The 21,864-nt window shown below is 49.1% G+C and overlaps 1 protein-coding gene across 1 annotated transcript in view; it reads left to right on the top strand.

Moving 5' to 3' along the window:
• The window catches only part of LOC146829691 (testis-expressed protein 11-like), a 218,558-nt gene that overhangs the window by 115,695 nt on the left and 80,999 nt on the right, over positions 1-21,864 (top strand). The window contains exon 5 of the mRNA XM_085606537.1: positions 739-824. Coding sequence (XP_085462663.1) covers positions 739-824 — 86 coding nt within the window. The remainder of the gene's footprint in view (positions 1-738; positions 825-21,864) is intronic.

The raw sequence follows: 21,864 nt of genomic DNA, 5'->3' as shown, positions 1-21,864 counted from the left end.
GTGGCGAAATTGTGGCAAGCCCTGTCAAAATGCTCACTCTGGCACAATGGTGATAGTTCCTGTTAAAATGTCGACCCTGGCACAATAATGGTAATCTCTTACAACATGCTGGTCCTGTCGCTTTGGTGGTTATCCATTGCAGCATGCTGTCACTGGTACAGTGGTGGTAATCCCTGGTAAAATGCTGGCTCAGGCACAGTGGTAGCAAGCCTTAGTAGTATGTGAGCCCTGCCACAATGATGGTAACATATGGCAACATGCTGTCCCTAGCACAATGGTGGTAATCCCTGGCTAAATTCTGGCCTTGGCAAAGTAGTTGTAATCCACAGCAACATGCTCACTGTGGCATACCGGTGGTATTTCCTGGTAAAATGTAGATCCTGGCACAAAGGTGTTAATCTCTGCAACATCCTGGCCTTGGTACACTAGTGGTAATCTCTGGCAGCATTCTTTCCCTAGTAAAATGGTGATAATCTCCAGAAACATGCTGGTGGTAGTCCCTGTCATATTGTCTGCAGCCAGAGTATGATTGTGCCACGGCGCATTTGTAAATCATGTTCAATACATTACAGTTAAAACAGGCTAGTGGACATATGTAGCAGGTAGGTAAGTGCATATGCTTAGCTAACCTCTCTAAAACCAAGATATTGCCTAGGTTGTGAGGGAGACGATTAGAAAGGATGATATGATACCTGCTGCATTTGTAAATGCTTGTCTACTATATGATTTTTTTTTCAGAACGGACAGGAAAATGTGGCAATCATAGCCCTAGAATACTTAGCCCAGCAGTCACAAGGTCTGGCTCAAGTATTTACATCATTAAGGTAGAGTAAGCCCTTACTTTTGAAAATATATCATATTGTGTACTCGGAGGCAATGTGTATTATTTGTATTCATTCATCTCTGTGCAGATTGCTGCCACATACATGTGTTCACATCAGCTCCAAAATCACACCCATAAACAATAAGCCATGGTGATGCTGTGCGCACCTTGAGAGTATCCACCCAAGGAGTCTCAGATGATAGCTGGCCTTTTACTCCCCTAGATTGAGGTTACATTCCTATCTTTTCATAGCATTGTGGTAGCCTCGTTTGCAGGACAGGCCTTGTCACTTGATTGGGAGTTTTAGTAGCCCATTAGCAGACAACCTGTAAGCGGGAAAGGCGAGAGGCTGTAGCCAGTTCTTATTGTGTTGTGCAGCTGCTGAGAAAGTGAGTTTAAGGGTGTATAGATTAGGGAATCGTGAGTTTGACTTGCAGTGTACTCCAGAGCAGGACATTATAATGGCGGTATAGACTGAGGAAATGAGAGCTCCAAGAGCAGAACTCTGAAGAGCCACCCTGATGGGAAATAAATTGGAGTTGACAAGCCCTAAACAGAGAATAAATATGGTTTCAGAGGTAAGACAAAATAATACTGAAAAAGACATCATTAGGAGAAGAATAGAGCGATCTTCTATACTGAATGCAGCTGGTGAGTTAAAAAAGAGAAGATAACTTGGACGGTAATTAATATCTTACCGAATATCTATTTTCATCAAATGAGTCAGGTGGAAACACGTGTGTGTGTAGATATGCGTCGAGGGTTGGTTATAGGCAGAAGGGTCCAATAATTAGAGACAAAGGGAAGAAAAATGAGTGGAAAGGTAGTGCTTGGGGTGGATCGAGGGTACGTTTCTCAAGACAACCCGAGGTAGTTGTTTCCCTTTAAAAACATACAATATGTGAATAGTTTTAAATTGCAGTAGTCCACGTGAACAATAAGGCACCCGGTTGCTGGGATTGCAGTCTTATTGTTAGTCCAAGTGTCAAAACAGCACAACATAGTGTAACATTTTACAATCATTGTGACTCTTCTTTTTGCAACTACCCAGACCACAACTGCACATTTCCGAAGACCCCACTAGGCACATCACCATCTGCCAAATAGGCAGCCTCCATTCACCCTACAGGACTCCATGCATTGCCCTGAGATCATGACATTCATGCCAGCTGCCCCATATTTTCACAAATGTTGTGGGCCGTGCCTACTCCTATAAATGTTATTTTCTGCGGCCATGCACCCAGCGTTGGATTGGTAACGCGGGCCCTCGGGCAATGCCAGAGGGGCCGGTGACCTAGTTCCAGCTGTGGGCTGCTTTTTTGAGCAGTCTGGGGGGCCGATTTGGATGGTTTCTGCATTGTTCGGATACCGCCAGCGGCCCAGTGGGTGCCCGAGTGGCCTTTCTGGAGGCAGATGGGTGTCCATTACCTTCCTTTTATCAACAGGCAGAGGTGTCACTCCCTTTCTCTCTCTGGGCCGGCCCATTAATGTGTGCACATTGAGCAGGGGCGGGGGGGCCTGAAAAGAAGTGGCCTCACTTGTTTTCAGGTGTGTTTCAACAGTGTAAACTAATCTGTGCATATTGTATTATTCCACTCCCCTTTTTTTTAAATAAAATGTTGCCGAAACAGTGTTTTGAGGAAAGGCAATATGCAAATGTGGGCCCCTTTTTTGTAGCGTGCCCGGGCCGAGTTTTCATTCCAATCCAACCCTGCATACCCCACTCTTGAAACGTGTGGGGTAATCTTCTTTTCTATGGTCTGCAATGCCACAGCTGGCCATTAACAAACCTGGATAACAAAAGCGCCTTTTGTATTTCAATGGCTGTTCATCACCCGGCTCCCCAGCAGCACAGGTCTATCATCCCACTCTACCTGCATTGCCAATGCCGCCGAGAGGCGGTCTTTTAGCGTGCAGCAAAACTGCACCAAAGCTCAGCTATCATCAGTGTTAGACCTTGTATCCTTGGTGTGATATTACCACAAACATTGTGCCTTCGCCTCTCTGGTTTTGCCGAATTTGTTTTCGTTGGCTTTAAGACTCTGTGCACTTTACCACTACTAACTAGTGTTAAAGTGCTTGTGCTTTTTCCCTTAAACATGGTATTATTAATAATTAATTACTTTCTTTTGGCTAAAGAGCCATGAAAGTATTTCATCCAGTCCATTAAAACATGACGAATAAAATATGCAATCGTCAAGTAAAATCAACAATAAGCAATGAGTGTAAGAAAGTGGCTCTGTATATACTGCACCAAAGTAAGGTACAGGGTGTACATAGTCCACAGTCCCCAGAGGTTTGGCGGAGCTTAAAGTTAGATATAACTTTACTCTCTAAAGTGGTAGTTTGGTCGAGCAGTAAGGCAGTATCCGAGGACAGTGTAAAGCATTTGTTGTACACACTCAGTCAGCAAATGGTCTCACACACTCAAGAACTGAACTCTAGGCCAATTGGTTTGTATATAAAAATATATAGTTGTATTATTTTAGAACCACAAGTAGGTATCAAAATACTTTCTCAAAATGAAATGCTCTAGTTGAGTACTTTCAATAAACAATAGACTTTTAAATGCAAAAGTTACAGTTGTTGCAATTGGCAACACAATTTAAACACAATTATAACATTGAGCTCAATGGAAATTTTTAAGTAAAGGCAATATCAATTACTTTGCATACGTATTTCTTACTCAGGGCTGGATCCTGGATTCAGCCCTGATGCATCTCCTGTAAACAGTTGAAAGAAATTGTTTTTGGTACACAGGCGATTTTTAAGGAATATTTTAAAGTTTCAAAACTCGAATTTCCAAGTGAAACCAGTCAATGTTACCCTATGGAGAAAATGTAGGTTATCGGCTTTCAGGTAAGTACTCGACTGGCAGAGTTAAGGTTCTGGGGATAGACTCAGGGGTCTCCCAGGGTCAGGTAGGTACAGTTGTTACACCCTCAGCGGCACAGGGGCAGCCGGGTGCAGAGAGAGTAGGCCCAATGTTAGCCTATGGCGGGTAGGGGGCCTTTGGTTGGTAGCTGTTAGCAGGCAGGCCACGCGGCTGTGGGAGCTGAGCTCCTGGTCACTTGCTCGGGGCAAGTTGGAAGTAGAGTAGGACAGATGCTGCACTTCCAGGGCCACTCGGGCAGCTGGGTGCAGGGTGCTTTTGAGCCGTGGGGCGCTCAATGTATTTCAATGAAGAAGCTGCAAGATGAACAAAGGCTGCAAGCTCGGGGATGGAGATTCTTCAAGTGCGACCACCACTTCGAGAGGTAAGTTGGGGAGCTGTAGGTTAGGTAGGCACCCAGGAGCTGGACACAGGGGGCCGCAGGGCGCCGGGTGCAGGGGTGTCTTTTGGCGTCAGGAAATCTTACCCTCTGCTGGTCGCGGTTGGGGGGTCCCTGGAGTTGAGACTGCAGGCGTCGTCAGGAACGTCGAGGAGGGTCCTTGGGTGCTGGATTCTTGGTCACAGTTGCCGGGGGGACGTCCTTGTGGTCTTTGTTCACTCAGGCACAGGCCGGGCTCGGCGGGTGCAGAGTGTGCTGGATTCGCGGTTCCTGGCTGGAACCAGGGGTTGTTGCTGTATGAGCAGAACCACTGCTCGTGGGAGTCCCACTGTTTAGATGAGCAATGCAGTCAGGTCCTCTGGGGTTTTTGAGGTTGCTGACCACAGGAGACGCCTGGATTTAGCAGGAGCAGGTTCGAGGATCGACAGGCCTGTAGGGCTGGGGCCAAGTCAGTTGGTGTCGTCCTTTTGTTAGCAGCTGCACGGCAGGTATTCTTTCTTCTTGTTCTTCTTGTTTCGGAATCGGGATCTGAGGAAGGAAGGTTCAGGGTGCCCCTAAATACTAAATTTAGGGGCGTTACAGGTAGGGAAAGGTCAGGGACCAATGGGTCCCTTTCCTGGGGTGAGTACACCCCCTATCCTGCCACTCTCCAGTGGGAGGCGGGCAGGAGCCTAGTCCTGATTGGGTAGGGCTCCCCATCCTCAAGATGGCAAGAGCCCGGGGTCGTGCTTCACCTCGCCTCCCCCACCTGAGGGGTGGGGTTGGCAGAGGCCGGCCCACCCCCTTTCCTCCCTTGGGTTTTCCTGCCAGTCTTTCCGCTAGAGTCGGGGTCAGAACCGGTGGGGACCAGTTGCTGAGTACAGCAAGTGGTCTGGGAAGGCTCACAAAGGCGGCATGCCTTTGAAGCTTCCCCTGCCCATCCTGGGGGAGGAGGCTAGGCACCTCGCCCCAGGATGTGCATTGTTGCAGGCCCACAAGAGCGGATGGTTCTCTACCCAGGGGGCCAGTAACCTGTCTGCTGGGTGGCAGCCAAGGCAGCCTCTCAGTCAGGACACGGGTTGTTGGTTAGTTTCAGGGGGCAACTCTAAGTTGCCCTCTGTCGTGCATTTTACATTAAATCCCACACTGGCATCAGTGTGGGTTTATTGTGCTGAGAAGTTTGATACCAAACTTCTCAGTCTTCAGTGCAGCCATCATGGTGCTGTGGAGTTCGTGATGACGATTTCCCAGCACCATATACTCTTAATGGCAGCACTGCACTTACAGTGCCCAGGAATGGACCTGGGTACTGTAGGGGTACAGGGCGTATGCACCTGTACCCTCACCACTGGCATAAAGCACCTAGCTAGAGGGGTGACTGAGGTATGCCAGGGCAGTGTGTTTGTGGGCATGGCACACAGGGATGTGTGTCATGTCAACTGTCTGTTTTGTTCTGCACCAAGACACACAGCCTGCAAAGGCAGTGTGTGTGTGTCAGGGTACAGGGCCTCTAAGGGTGGCACAATAAGTGCTGCAGCCCTTAGGGGTCTTCTCTGGTCACAGGACCCTTGGTTTCTAGGGTACCATTTACCAGGAGCTGATATGTGGCCAGAGATGCCAATTGGGTTTAGGCTTCAATACAATTTTAGGGAAGGAACACAGGCCCTGGGCACCTGATTGGCAGGAGCCCAGGGCACACTCAGTCAAAGTACATCAGCAATTCCGCAAAAAGTGGGGGCATACCATGCAAGAAAGATGGCACTTTCTCACAATGAGTATAAAAGTTAAGAAGCCAGACACATACAGAGTGGTGTTAAGTGATCTCATAAAATGCAGTATGCCAGCAGGTGAGTTTCAAACTAACAAAAATCAATGTAAAATAAAGTGCGAGTATAAGCCTATGCTAGCAAGATGAGGAAATAAGAGTGCAATCAGAGTCATTACCACTCTTGTCCTGTCTGTCAGAGTTAATTGTAGTACTGCAAGCAAGGACTATCACGCTTGTTTCTCCTTTTGTCCTGTTTCATTAAGACTCACATTTCCAGGAGTAACCCCCGACAAACTAAAATAGTTCTCTGATGCTTTGTACCTCAGATTTGGGTGGCCAGACCCCTCTGGAGAACCTTTGGGCCCGGAGGTTCGGGAAGTGCCCCATTGGATTCCCGCCAGCGGGTTCACCCTCAATGCCAATCAGGCCACTTGGATCCAATGCTGGATCCGGAGCAGTGCTGCCCGTAAGACCGCGACCTTCCTTGGTGCCATTTCCAGTACTTACTCCCCCAGCTCTGCCAATGCCCCACAATGGTGGCAGCGCCATCGTCATTCCCAACCCAGAGCCGGACGAGCGTCGTCCGAATCCGGCTCTAACCGGGACCATGCCTTCCGAGTTGGAGCATATGCCTTTTTTCCGAGAGGCCTGGAGAGGGAGATGAGTGGGAGGGGTCTGAGGGCCTTTTGCATACCATCATCCCCTAGATGACACAGGTTAACTGGCATGAGGAACTGGCAGATGTCAATGGGTTAAGCACCTCACTGAACACTGGTTTGGTCTCTCCCCCACCGTGGATATTGAGGAGGGTGTCTCATTTGCTATCGTGGTGGAAAAGGTGTCTGAAGTTTTGCACCTTCAGTGGCCCTCAGTGGTAGTCAAGACAAACGTCTTGACAGAGGTGCTTAAACCTGGAGTTGCCCCATCTGAATCTTTTCTCCCATTTCGTGAAGTAATTACAAATGTTCTACTCGGCACCTGGTCCAAACCCTGCACTGGGGCTCCTGTGCATAGGACAATTGCCCACCACCATCGCCCTGCTTCTGAGTACTGCAGTTTCCTCACCCAGCATCCGACCCCGGAGAGCTTGGTGGTCCAAGCCACCACTTCCAGAGTAAACCCTGGGGCATTCCCGACCACTCCACTGGATAGGGAATTCAAGCGGCTGGATATCTTTGGTAAGAGGATGTTATCATTCGCCAGCCTAGCACTACAGTCAATGAACACCATGTGCCTCTTGGGAAGATACACCCTTAGGGCCCGATTCACAGAATTAACTTAAGACAAAATCCTAAACTTACTACTTTTGGTATTCACAGAATGCACTTACTACTTTTGGTATTCACAGAATGGATCTACGACTACTAACTTTACGTCCGCACTCGGGCCGGAGATTGCGGCCCGGAGGCGGACCTTCCGACCTGGAGGCGGAGCTTCTGACCCGGAGGCGGAGATTCCAGTCCAGAGGCGGAGCTTTCGGCCCGGATGTGGGGATTCCGGCCGGTGGCGGAGATTTAGCCATGGCCGAAATCTCCACCTCCCGGCCGGAAGCTCAGCCACCGGGCCGGAATTTCCGGCCCGAGTGCGGACGTAAAGTTAGTAGTCGTAAATCCATTCTGTGAATACCAAAAGTAGTAAGTGCATTCTGTGAATACCAAAAGTAGTAAGTGCATTCTGTGAATACCAAAAGTAGTAAGTTTAGGATTTTGTCTTAAGTTAATTCTGTGAATCGGGCCCTTAGACTTCTGGGGTTCGGTTGCGCAAGTTCTGCCCATGGTCTGGGAGGAGGCCCAAGCCGTACTGTAACAGGTAGTTGCAGATCGCAGAGGCACCATCAGGTGTGAACCGGATATGACCGACTCGCTGGGCAGATCAATTTTATCATCGTTGGCCATTAGGCACCATGCTTGGATTAGAACCACTGGCTTTTCGGGGGATGTCCAAGCTCTGCTCATGGCCATGTACTTTAATGGATCTCGCCTTTTTGGTGAGAAGGCGGACTCAGCACTGAAGCAGAGCTATGGCCAGATCTGTGGGCCTATCCATGGCTCCTCCCCTTTTGTGGCTACGGGAGGGTCTTCCAGCTGTATTCATTCCTACCTAGCCACCACAGCCAACAGGCTTCCCAGCCTTTTTGTGGCTGAGAATGGGGTTCCTACAGACAGCGTGGGGCCATTAGCTAGAGGTCAGCCCAGTCTACCACTTCCCTGGCAGCCACAGCCTCCAAATCACTCTAGTGTGCTTTCATACCACCATGGGCATCCAGTGGACCCACAGTATGCCATCTCCTGCACCACTGGTATTTGATCACATCCGGCAAGTGGGTTTTACAGATAGTCAAATGGGGCTATTCTAACCCCATTCTGAATACACCTCCACCCATGCCACCCACTTACGACCGACTGACAGAAGACAATCTCTCCTTGCTTCATCAGGTATAGTTGGCTCTCCTGACCAAGGGATCAATCGAGTGGGTACCGGGTACCAGGGTTGTGGAATTTAATAAAACATCTACTTGTCCATGGAGCAGGTTGCTTCATAAATCTACTTGTTCTGTAACAAAATGTACTTGTCCCTTTTGTGCCATATAGTGCGGCGACAAATTATGGCATCAGTCTACATTATATAAGAGCTCTGAAACAGCCTCTCTGATTATGCCAGGGCTCCTTCCATAGTAGGGTTTGAATACTAGCAATTCCCTTATGTTTCCACATTTCCGCAGATCTACATAGTGGGGATGAAGGTAATGGTAAGCAACAGTTCCACTGTTGAAATGCCCTTTTGAGACTGTGCAAGCCTACTAACTTGCATGTTTTAAGGGTTTTCACCAACTCTTCTCCAGTCTGAGAAAGGTTGGATATTGACTCCTGATAATGGCAAAGCAAAACCACTGGATTCAAGCTGGCCTGGCTGATGACGACTGATTAGCCAGAAACCGGTCCCGGGATGCTTGTTTCCGGTCCAGGGAAGACATGGCTTGACAGTTCAGGCCACTGGCGTAGCTAGAGCTTGTGGCACCCGGGGCTATCCCTCAGATTGCCGCCCTGGCGGGGGGGTGCTGGTGAAAAAGGACGGCGAGCACTTGAAAGAGGTCCGAAAGACACGTAGTATTGCCGCTAATAGTTACCTCGATCATGCAAGTTACATGCACATATATGACACGGTCCAAGGCTGCACAGTTGAATACACCGGTGACCGGCAGTACAAAAGAGAACACACAGACTGCATGATCTATCTGGGGACTCAGAAAAACCCCATGTGACATCCATCAGAGAGCTGCGAGAACAATTACCTGGTAATCCCCTCAGCACAATGCAAACATGCACCGAGTCGAGTCACGGGCTGGGAGGCAGCGCCAGGGAAGGGCAGGGCTGCTGAGCCTATGAATGACAGCCCTCCAGGAGGGCAGATAGGTCTCAAACCATGTGTGGACATGTATACATCCTCTGTTTCTCCCACCATTTTAAAACGTTACTTCCTCAACTCTGCAATTGCCTCCACTTACTCTGATTTGTCCATTTTATCAGTCTGGGTCACTGCAAACATTGCCAAGGAAAGTTAACATCCTCACAGATGATCAGTCAATTAACTGCCACCATACCCCAAGATCTTGAAAAAGGCAGTGCTCCCTTGACAGCGACGGAGCCAAGTCTTGCGGTTGGTTCCCTCACTCATGGCGTGCCCACTTCTGACGCCCCACCAGAGGCCACCCTCATATACTGGAAACTGACCCTTAAATACACGGCAAAGACAACTCCATATGCACCAAATATTCCACTTCTAGGCCTCCCCACCCCAACGGGCTCACTGACGTCGCAACACTTACACATATGGGAACAGGCCGGAGTGTCCACAATTGGGAGATTGTTTGCGGATGCTACGCTGTTAATCCACATGGTTTTTATAAATGCACACAACCTACCAGACTCCCTATTTCTTACACATGCAAGCATAACGTGGTCTGTAAAACTACATTGGGCCCCGGACAGTATCGAACCTACCACACATGAATTCATATATGCAGCACACTTAATGGGTAAAGGCAAACACCTGAGGCGGTGGCTATACCTTGGACTAAGGAACCACCTAGCAGTACCCCTGACTCAACTATAAGCCAAGTGGTGACAAGATATTGGGAGGGACCTGCAAGACAAGGAATGGGAAACTGTAATAGAATTCCCAAAGAAGGTCTCATGCAACTCCAGATTCAAGCTTATACAATTTATGATCTTGCACAGAGCCTACCTTGCACCACATACACTATGTATCCAGAAGCGTTGTCAGCATGCCCCAGATGCCATACACAAGACACAAAACTAATACACATGCTGTGGTCTTGCCCTACCCTGTAAACCTATTGGCCTCAAGTAACAGAGGTTATAGGGGGCCCTATCTGATGCTCAGCTGGGAATTGTTTGTTGGGTCTGCATCCCCGTGCCAAAAATTGCACGGCACAGATTACATTTATAGACCTGGCCCTTCTTCTCACGAAACGTCAAGTAACTAAAGCATGGAAGCCCTCATCCCCCCAACTATCTCAACCTGGCAAGAAGATGTTATTCAGTGGGGAGGGGCAGAGAGCGGAGGACTCCGGAGGGAGGAATATAGAGGTCTGTGGAAGAAACCAATTGCAATGGACTGGGACACCCTCATTGAAGCTTTCAAAACCGTGGACCTACCAACCTCTTGAACATATGCACTTTTACCTCTAACTTCACTGAACAGTACACTAAGCTCCTAGCTAGGGTTAGAAACCAGGCATGAAAACGTAAAGATGAATAACTAAACAACGAGATACATATATGTGCCCCAACACATCTTCCACAGTACATCAGGGGTCATGTCCCTGGACGTCCATGCATCACGAACCAAATCAGCAAAAGTGAAAAATTCAAACGCCACTTAAAAGACACAAACAAGGCCACTGTTAATACTCACACTCCACAGAAACACAAGGGGTCACCAGTGGAGGGGGGGAGGTGGGAGGGAGATTCACAGTTTATTAGTTTTAAATATATAGTACAATCATCTAGCAAATTCATAATGAATAGCATGAAGGGTTTTTTTCTCTTTCAAAAAAGGTATTGTAAACACCGTCTGAAAATGTTTAGCAAGCTGGGCTCTCCTCTTACCTCACTTCAGGGTCTCTATGGCAGGCAGGGGTTGGTTCCTTCACTTCAGCTGCAGCAGCCGCCAACAAACAAATCGCCCACCAGCACTACCACTGCCCCATGGCAGAATTGCCTCCTCACCAGAGCGCGTAGCGGTGAAGCGCGTAAGGCGTCACTGCTACGTTCTCATCACGAGACGCGTCACGCGAGGGCTGGCCAAAATGATGTCAGGGGCCGTCATCGCACGCTACAAGATTGAAGGCCCTAGGCACAACCAACAAACAAGCACAAAGAAACGCGGGACGTGACGTCGCAGCGGCAGCAGTTTCAACAACAAGCGCTTGCACTTATACTTTCAAATTGGGCCGCATGCGCGGCACTGGTGGCCAGTTGCGGCGGCCTTTAGAATTTATTTGGGGAGGGACACTGACACTAGTAGTGTCAGTGTCCCTCCCCAAATAAATGATAAAGGCCGCCGTAACGGGCCACCAGTGCCGCGCAGCTGCCCCCAAAATAGTGCCGCCTGGGGCGGACCGCCTCCACCGCACCCCCCTTGCTACGCCACTGGTTCAGGCTGGACTGTTCCCATGAGGCACAGGGTCAGACTGATTTGCATATGGCCATGTCTGAACTGGGGTGGCGGAGTGAGCTAAAGAATGATGATGGATTAAACCCAGATCAGTTGACTGGAGGTGAGTGCTTGCAATGTTCAACACTCCGTCCATCATCCCCTTTGGTTTTGCTTTGTTCGCCCTAAGTTGGCAGGGTATGCCCAGACGTGGGTCCCTTGCTCACTTTGCCGCTGGATTCAAGCTAGCCTGGCTGATGACGGCTGATTAGCTAGAAACCGGTCCCAGGATGCTTGTTTCTGGTCCAGGGAAGACATGTCTTGGCAGTTCGGGCTGGACTGTTCCCATGAGGCACAGGGTCAGACTGATTTGCATATGGCCATTGTAGGAGAGTAGGGTCTGCAATCCTATGATCACCCAGATTTTTTGCTTTTGCTTCATTGGTTTACGACTTTCTCCGGCTGTGGGCCTGCCAATCAGACCCACAGCCTAGCTGTTCTCTCTCGAAATTAACACACATGTACGTTAGGTGCATCCACTAATTGGAACTGGGCCACCTTGTCAGTCCCTGTCTCAGCATACCACAGGTATCCAGGGCATCGGTGTACCCAGGGCCTACCAGGGGCTGAAGCATGTATTATGCCGCCCCTGGAATGGCCGCCCAAATCTGACACAACTGGCTGCACGACAGCTGGGGCCACGTGGTGTAATCACCCGTTGCTGTAGGTGTAGTATTCCTACACCTAAACCCTAAAATGGACACATGGGTTCCTATCAGTCACTCCTATAGCAGGCCTTATCGATCCTGAAGGCAGAGTGCAGGGAATCATGTGGGACGGTGCTCTGGCGCGAGCTGAGCCCGTCGACGGCTTGCGGAACCAAGTCCTAATAGCCGTTCCATGGTGACGCGGGCCAACTACTTTTAATGCATTATAATCCGTGCGGTTATTTGCTAACTTTGGCATCGCATCACCTGTACATGTCGAGTAAGGTGTCATACGAATGGGAATACGAACCCCTCGCCAGTCCTGGTGACGGGGTTAGCATTCCCCCCTTTTAGAGGGACACGACATGGAAGTAACCTTGAACCCCGGTTAAAGTTGACTCAAGCCTCAGCATCACAAAATGGATGCTGCCACCAGACACAAGTCTGACCTCCTGCTGCTGGGGGACCTTCCAGCAAGGGGAGCTTGGACAAAGGGTTTCCTGTCGAGGGCGGTGTTAGCACCGTCCCAGACAGGGTTTGTGTATCCCAGGTAGGCAGGGCTGAAAGGAAGGTGATTGCAAGTGGCACCCCGGTGCTCACTGTGCATAGCCCGGCTCAAACCAGTTTCGGGGGCACACCAGCCCCTGAGCTGGCGCGAAGCCGGACAAAGGTTAGGGGTGTAACCACCCCCCTCCTGGCTCCACCCATAGGTAGAACCTAGTCACGGGCCAGCCCCTTTTCTTAGAATAAAGGTAGGAGCGCGTCCCCTTCCCAAATTGGATAATCAGATAATCGGATAACTCCGAATCACGAACTACTTTCCACGAAAGGAACTCTTGACTATTTCTGAAGACTCTCCCTTGTGGCTAAGGAGTAGCCACCCTGCACCAGCAGGCACCATCTAAGCGCTTGCGGTTTGCTGTAAGTCTCTCCTACGGATCAAGACTGCCCAGCTCGACGAGACCCGAGTTCCACGCCATCTCTGACCTTTTACCTCCCTCATCAGCTCAGCTGAGAGTCGTAGGTGTGACGAGACCTGCGGGACCGGCTATCTTCAGAACCTGCACGACGCTTATCTAGCACGCCCACCGAGGGACCCTCGAGTGAGTGCACCTAGGGTTTGAGAAGCCCTAACCCTGAGCAGCTCCAGCATCGAAGTCTGCCTCCCCAGCATCCACGAGATCTGCGTGGGGGCCCTTCCGCTCCTTGTTGTTCACCGCGTTGTTCGACCACTTGCCGACCGGCTTGTGGCCCTCTTCACGACGCACCACGATTGTTTCATCACTAGTCTGGTTGCTCCAGACTGGCTCTTGCTCCCCTTCAACAGAGGAGTACCACGGACCCTCCTGGTCCACTCCCGACGCCATCTTGACTCCCCCGCTTGGGTGGCCACTGCCAAGATCCGCTGCCCCTTCCTGGGCCCAGCATCATCGACAGCAGACACCTTCGTGGGACAGCTCGCCCTCCCTCCTGGTCGCCGCCGCGCCTCCTGGTCCGAGGAACAGCCGAGTCCGACGTCACCCACTCACCTGGTCGAGGTGACTTCAGCCGGTACCCTCCTGGTACCCACACGATCGCTGGCTAGCGGTTGAGAACTGAGTCCCCTCTGCTTTCAGGTTTTCCTTCACCACCGATCCAGGCTTGGATCGCTCTGAACATCGTCACTGGTCGCCTGCCAGCAACTTCTTCTTTCAGGCTCCTGAGACTACAACGAGGACTTCCGACATCTTGCCGAACCTTCAACCGCCGCAGCCTCTGGGCTAGGTAACTCGAGCATCTCGGTGCTCCATCGCAGGTTCGCTCTACAAGTGTCCAGTTCCTTTTTCGTTTAGTCCCCCTGATCGGATCACTCCGGAATCAGTATCTCCAGACTCTAACCATTCGCATTCCACTGTTAGTGTAGATGGTTTCTCGTGCCCCTCGGGCATTTGTGTAAATTGTGCAACTGAAGTATTTTCCTAAGAGTTTTGTAGTGTGCTTAGCTCCCTGACTCATAAAGAGCCAGGGTAGTCTTGTTATAAATAAATATCCTTTTATTTTCATAACAACTTGTGTGGTGTCCTTTCACTTGGTGTTCAAGGGGTATATGTGATGGTAAACAGCTGGCTTAACACGCCCTCTAGAGTTTAGCCTAAAGACTGCTCGTATCCACGCTACTAGGATAGCTGGTCTAAAAGGTTGACTTACAACCAATCATCAATAAGGGTCGGTTGGAATGATACACAGTGATCACTAGAATAGTGAGCACTACATATCAGGCCAACTTCTCACAGCCATGTCTGAACTGTGGTGGCGGTGTGAGCTAAAGAATGATGATGGATTAAACCCAGGTCAGTTGAATGGGGGTGAGTGCTTGCAATGTTCAAAGCTTCATCATCCCCTTTCGTTTTGCCCTGATAATGGCAGACATAAAACTTCTTCCAGGGTTGGGAAAAAAGTGGTTGGAGGGAAAGTAAACTTGCAAACACTCAGATTTTCGCATGAGCAAATCTACACCTGCATATTTGCTCATGCTAAAATGCACTTTCTCAAATATTTTCTAGGAGTACTATTTCTTGCCTCCTTTTGTAAAGTCTTGTTAATTCACAAAAGTCGTATATCTGCACTTAATCTAAGGACATGGGTTTACTTTATTTAATAATTGGGCCCCTAATATGGTCTACCGTTAACCATAACCTTTTCTGTTTATTAAAATGTTGTCTCTCTCACTCTATCGGCTAGCTTCACTGTGAGTGACAGCATTCTGTTCTTTCACAAGGAGCATATCGACAAACAGTTGTTTTGTTCAGTGCCTGGAACTACTGTGCAATGTGTGCTTTTTGAGACCAAAACAATTTTTGCTTTTGCCAATGTTTGTTATAGTTGTGAAGGCCCGGCAGCTACCACACCAATAAGGTTTTACAAAAACCATACCATAACAAGTCACGCATTGACAAAACCAAAAGTCTGACCAACAATTTCAGACCTACTGGCTTTACCGATGCTTGTTTATTTTTATGTTTCCCACAATCTTATTAAAACTAGTTACACTGATCTTCCATTATGAATATTTTTGGGAAATACTAGTGTGCATCAACACATTTTACTAAATGATGCTGCAAAGAAATGGTACCTACATTTTTTCAGTAGTTTAGCAAAATGTTTTTGCATTTGTTTTGTGAACATTTTATTTTGAAAGCAAAGAATCATCAATCTTGCGTTCAAGCTTCTGCAAATATTTGCATCTTATCAGAGAGCCTTTTGGTAGCACTATACATAGCCTCATATTGCTAAACTTTGAAAATGTGTGTACACATTTTTATTCTGGAACCACTGTCAGTAGTGCAGTTGGAGCTAACAACATTTACTTGAAGCGCTCACACTAATAATAAAAGCGTTACATTAATTGAACCATAAAAACAAGTCTGAACAGCATTAACACAAGGACACAAATATTACCTTAACTGTAGGCAATACCTTTCCCTGATCAATAATGTGGTTCTGGAAAGTGGCAGGCAAAGAGTTGGTGCTGTAGGGGGTTTGGCCTGCTTGTCCCAAGGACAAAATACACGTGAAAACTTGTTGCCCTTGACCTCAAACAATATCTCCCGGGCATCGGGCTATAGGAATTCCACATCCCTGGGTACCGACATCAGAAGTAGGTTCTGGTTGCTATTCCTGCTACTATCTGATGCCCAAGAATGAGAGAGAGTCCATCATATCCTAGATCTGTGCATTCTCAAATCCTACCTGACAAAGGAGAAGTTCAAGATGTTCACCCTTGCTCAGGTCCTGCCTGCCCTGGACCCTATAGTCTGGATGGTGACGTTGGACTTGCAGGACACACATTTCCATGTCCCCATCCTGTCCGTCCACAGAAGTTACCTGCGGCCCACCCACGAGCACTTACAGTTTACTGTGGTCCCCTTTGACTTTACCAGTGCTCCTCGGATGTTAACCAAAGGGATAGCGGTGATTGTCACATATCTGCGGAGGTCGGGGGTTCCAGTCTTTACCTGAACGATTTGCTGGGCTCGCACCAAGAAGTTGTCTCCCACCTCCAACTATGGCAGACCTCCTACACTTGCTGGGGTACCCTATCAATATGCCAAAGTCACACCTCACTCCTTCTCAGATGCTCCCTTTCATTGGAGCCAGTCTGGACACTGTACGGTTTAGAGCCTATCCTCCCTAACGGCAGGCTATGATACCGATGTTTCAGTCTCTGTCCCGGATTTAGTGAGACTGACTCTGAGGCTGTTGGGCCTCATGCCCTCCTGCATCGTGCTAGTGACACATGCCCCTTGACATATGCGGACTCTGCAGTGGAACCTGAGGTTTCAGAGGCCACTATATCAGGGGAGTTTCTCCAACATAGTCTGACATTGTCCAGATCTCAGATGGAACTGCAAAAGACCTGCAGTAGTAGTCTTTCAAGAGTTCCGAGAGCCTTGGTTAGATCTGTTCACCACCGGTGAGAGCGCGCAATGTCAGCATTACTGCACATGGGAGTTTTAAAAGCAGCTCTTGCTGTACTACTTTCCACTGAAATCACTCCTGCCCAGGGATCTCAAGAAGATCAGGATTGACTGGGCTGTAGTCATTCTGATATCCCAAGCAATTGAGCGTGAGCATCGGTCCTCCAGTCAGAATACGTGCTGCAGGCCCACTAGAAGAATTTATTTTACAGGTCTTGGGTAAATGTAGTACTACTTTATTAGGGATTTACAAGTAAGTAAAGTTTGTCAATTGGGTGTAAGCCAAATATTACCGCGTTTAAAGGAGAGATCGCTAGCACTTTAGTACTGGTAAGCATTGGTCAAGTGCGTAGTAGCGAAAGCCAGCAAAAACAAAGGAACCAAAAACAGGAGGCAAAAGTTGGGGGAAAACCACAACAAGGATGTCAGGTCCAACTTGTGTCCCACCTAGCTGATATCAGAGAGAGTTACCCACCCTCAGGGCAGTTCTCCTCGCTAAGGCGGAAGAACCTGGAGAGACCATAAGCATTGTTGTGGTCAGTTCCAGGGTGATGCTGCACCGTAAAGTCAATTCCCTGTATGGCAATGGACCACCACAACAGTTTGGGATTCTCATCTGCATTAGCCATCTGAGGAGTCTGTGGTCTGTCTGAACCCGAAAGTGAGCACCAAATAGGAATGGTCTGAACTTCTTTAGTGCCCAGACCACTGCCAATGCTTCCCTTTTTATTGCATTCCACCTATGTTCCCTGGGAAGTGACCTCCTGCTAATGAATGCTTCTGGTTGGTCAAGACCCTCTTAGTTTAGCTTTAAGAGCACGGCCCTATGCCATGCTCTGAGACATCTGTCTGCGCAATGAACTCCTGGGAGAAATTATGGGCCTTGAGCAGTGGTGCCGTGCACATGGCCTTCTTCAGGGTATCAAAAGCAGTCACTGGCGTAACGAATCTTGAGGGGACCCCCCTGCAAGGTACTTGGAGGGGCCCCTCCGGACTCAATCAGGAGCTCTCCAGCCAGAGTATTGTGCTGGGGAGGCCCCTGAAGCTTAAGTGCAGGGGCTGCGGGGGCCTGTATTATGCCACTGAAAGCAGTCTGGCATGCCTCCAGATCACCTGTCTGGGCTGCTCCCTGGAAGTCAGCTCTGTCAAGGGAGCAACAATGCTGCCATACCCCTTGACAAATCTCCTGTAGTACCCGGCCCGGTGAGACCCAGGAAGACCCCTACCTCATTCTGGGTCTTGGGGGGAGGGGGTGTTGCCAAGCCAGAATGGTCTGAAATTATGCCTGGAAGGGCTGCACCTTGCCTCTGAGTTGGTGACCAGAGTAGAACACTGAACCCTGCCCTACTGGCCTTGATGGTCAGGCCTACTCTTTTCAGAGCCAGAAGCACTTCTATGATGTGGCAAAGGTGGTTTTCCCAGCTAGAACTGAAGACAGCAGTGTTGTCTAGGTAGTTGGCACTGAAGTTCTCCAACCTAGCCAGGACCTGGTTGGCCAACCTCTGGGAGGTGACAGGGGCCTTGTTCCACCTGGAGGGCGTCATCTGGAATTAGAAGTGGCCTTTCAGGGTAGAGAATGCAGACCTCTCTTTGGCCCCCTCAGATAAGGCGATCTGCTCGTACCAAGACATCAGATCAAATGTGCTGAGGAACTTGGCACTCGCTAAATGATCAGTGAGCTCGTCAGCTTGAGGGATAGGGTATGCATCAGTCTTAGTGAATGCATTGAGGCCCTGTAATTCATGCACAACCTCAGCTCAGGGGTGGTACCCGGAGTAGCAGTCTTGGGGACCAGCACCACCGGTCAAGGGCTGCTTGAAGGCTCAGTTACCCCTAGCTCCAGCATTTTGGAGACTTCTCCTTTATGCTGGCGCTCACCTTATCAGATAGCCTGTAGATCGTATTCTTCACAGGCATACTGCCCCCAGTGTCAATATCAGGGGTACACTATGTAGTGAGCCCTGGGCTGAGGAAAAAGAGACAGGGGAATTGTCCCGACACTTGGTGACAGTCCCTATGTTTCTCAGCCTTAAAATATCTTTCAGATTTCCTAATGTAGGTCCTCAGGCAAGGAAGGATGGAAAAACCTGCTCAATGTCACAAGATGAGTGTGTGTGTGTGTGTGTGTGTGTGTGTGTAGCAAGAGTTGGGGATCAGATCACCTAATGCTGATTTCCCAAGTAACGGTGTAATCATTAGGGTGGGTGAGAGGCAGAAGTTAACATTTTTTGGGGGGGAAGTTTAATATAGCACAAACTTTGCCCACAGATATATGTGTCCTTCAATACCGGCACGGACTAAGGGCCTGATTATGATGACGGTGGAACCGCCACCAACAGCTCGTCGGTGGTGGTCCCACCACCATCGTAACCATGTTTTCGAGGCATATGGGCTGCAGATCACACACTAGTGCATAGATGGCCATCTGGTGGTGGGCCCGGATGATTACACTTTGTTGTTGTCCTGGAAGAGTCTTTGTATGGTAGATGACTCCTCCTCTGGAGCATAGTGTGCATGGGCATCGACTCCATCTTCAGATTGTTTTTTCCGCCATCAGGCTCGGATGTGTATGTCGCTCCCGCTCGGTTTCGTTACCGATCTCTTTTCTACGCGCATTCCCTGATCCCTACCATCGGTATTGTTTTCGATCAAGACTTCCTTCTACACGCGTCTCGAACAACCTGCACTTTTCGATTCCGGTGGTGTCGAGGGCCGTCGGGCCCAACTGCGCCATTGGGCCTTCGGCTCATGGAAATAACACCATTCAAAAAGTGCCCTCGGTGTGTGGACACAAATTCCCCCACACTGATCTACATGAGGTGTGCAATCTGTGCTTGTCCCCAGAGCACTAGAGCCAAGATTGCCAGGCCTGTGCTTTGCTCCGGTCCAAAAAGACAATAAGGGACCGTCAAGCTCGGAGAGTCATGGCACAATCGTCTTCATCGGCACCAGACACTCTCGTCCAGGAGACTCCAGTTCAACCGGAGTCCGAAGAAGAGCAACAGCAGGAACAAGTCATCATTTCCGAAGCAGAGGATTCAGCTTCCGGAGCCGACAAGCAGGCAGAAGATGACGATCCCCTTCCAGTTGGTCAGCCGGTCGTAAGTACAGACGACGAACCTCTTCCTACCCCCACTACGGGTGAGGCTTCGGTTCCACTTCCACCTTCGGGCCCAGGTACACACCGATCATAAACTTCCGCTGACCCGCCTTCGGGCCCAGCAACGAAGACTTCCAAAAAGCCTCTACGTGACTCGGGCTCGAGTCAGCCTTCAGTCAACCCCGATAATCAAGAGGTTCTCAAACCGAAAGTGAAACCGATACAGACTTTGGCACCGAAGAAAACTTCGGTACCCAAAATTGTCGAACAAAAATCCAGTCCTACACCGAAACAAACTTCGGCACCTAAGACAGTCGAACCGAAGCCAAGTCCGGCACCAAAACAAACTTCGGCACCTAAGATGGTCAAACCGAAGCCAAGCTCCGAACCGAAGTCAACTTTGACATTTAAGCACACTTCGGTACCTAAAACTGTCGACCGGAAACAAGCTTCGGAACCAACAACTCCGATCCGAAGAAAAAAGAAAAAATGTGAGCTGAAAAAAGCGTCCGACCAGAAGTCTTCGGAACCCAAACCTCAATCCGCTCCTAAGACTGTACCGGACATCGGTAAACCAAGCAAACAGCTCGATCCCAAACAGGTCAAACCGGCCCCAAAGAAGGATCCCTCCATAGAAGAGCTTTTCCGCCCAGACCCAAAACAAAAGACTCTTAATATCCATCCAACGAATTGACATATAATCACTGTACCTTATAAACGAAAACTGGAACCTCCTCCCACACCTTCGTTTCCACTCAAAAAAATGCTCAAACATCTCCATTAAGGGTACCTTCACCAGAACTGCAAGATCCTTCTATTTCCCCTACACACTCGCCACTCAGTCTACATAACCCTGATAACGAAGATAAATAGAAGATGAGCAGGCCTGAGGACCCAGACGATATTCCTGGCCCATCAGGTGATCCTTGGGAAGACTACAATGCACCAGATGCCCCGGATCTACCCCAAGATGACGTATACCCCTCTAGGCCATCTCCTCCAGATGACACCATAGGGTTTACACAACTCATTCACAGAGCAGCAGCTTTTCATGGGGTCGATCTCCATACTGACCCGGTGGATGACGACTTCCTTATGGACACACTATTACCCTCTCATAAGACCACAACCATCTTACCAATGCTTAAAGGGGTTACAAACCACGCTCCAGACGTATTCAAAGATCCCGTCAGAGCCAGGGTAATTAACCCCAGGTTGGAGAAAAAATACAAAGCTGCTCCATCTGACCCAGCCTATATCAAGGGCCATCTACCATTAGACTCTTTAGTGGTTTCCAGCGTACAGAAAACAGCAAATTCTCAAACAACAGGGGACGCTCCACCACCTGATAAAGAATCCAAATTCTTAGATGCTTCAGGGAAACGCATGACATCTCAAGCAGCCAATGTCTGGAGAATTGCCAACACCCAAGCTCTGTTGGCAAGATAAGATAGGGCTCACTACGATGAGCTTGAAACCCTTATACAACATCTACCAGACAAATACAAGACCAGGTCTACTGATATAATACAAGAAGGGAAGGTTATTACTAATACTTCCATCCGTTGCGCTCTAGATGCTGCTGACACACCCTCAAGAGCAAAAAATACTGTCATACTTTTACGCAGGCATGCCTGGCTGCGTATTTCTAGTTTCAAACCAGAAGTACAAACAAGTATTCTCAATCAACCCTTTGACCAACAGCATCTGTTTGGCCCCTCAGTTGATACCTCTCTTGAAAAACGGAAAAAGGACACTGACACCACAAAATCCATGGGAGCTTTACAAAATCAAACCCAAAGAGCGTCCTTTCGTCGCTCCTCATATAGGGGCGCCTCAACAACTTTTCCTACCAACACTGCATCCTCTTCTTACAAAACTCCCACCCAATCCTCGCCCAATAGACGTTTTACAGAGGAGGATACAGAGGCAACAATACTACAGGCAGAGGCAGAGGTAACAACACCTGTACTGCCTCCGCCCCCAAGCAGTGACTTCCCTCCCTTCCCCCCAGACCATTCCACTCCTGTCAGGGGGAGATTACAACAGTTCCTACCTGTCAGGAACTCCATCACAACA

The sequence above is a fragment of the Triturus cristatus genome, chromosome 5_2, assembly GCF_964204655.1.
Source record: "Triturus cristatus chromosome 5_2, aTriCri1.1, whole genome shotgun sequence".
In the NCBI taxonomy this organism is placed as follows: domain Eukaryota; kingdom Metazoa; phylum Chordata; class Amphibia; order Caudata; family Salamandridae; genus Triturus; species Triturus cristatus.
Note: the sequence above shows the minus strand (reverse complement) of the source record. Positions and strands in the feature narration are given on the sequence as shown.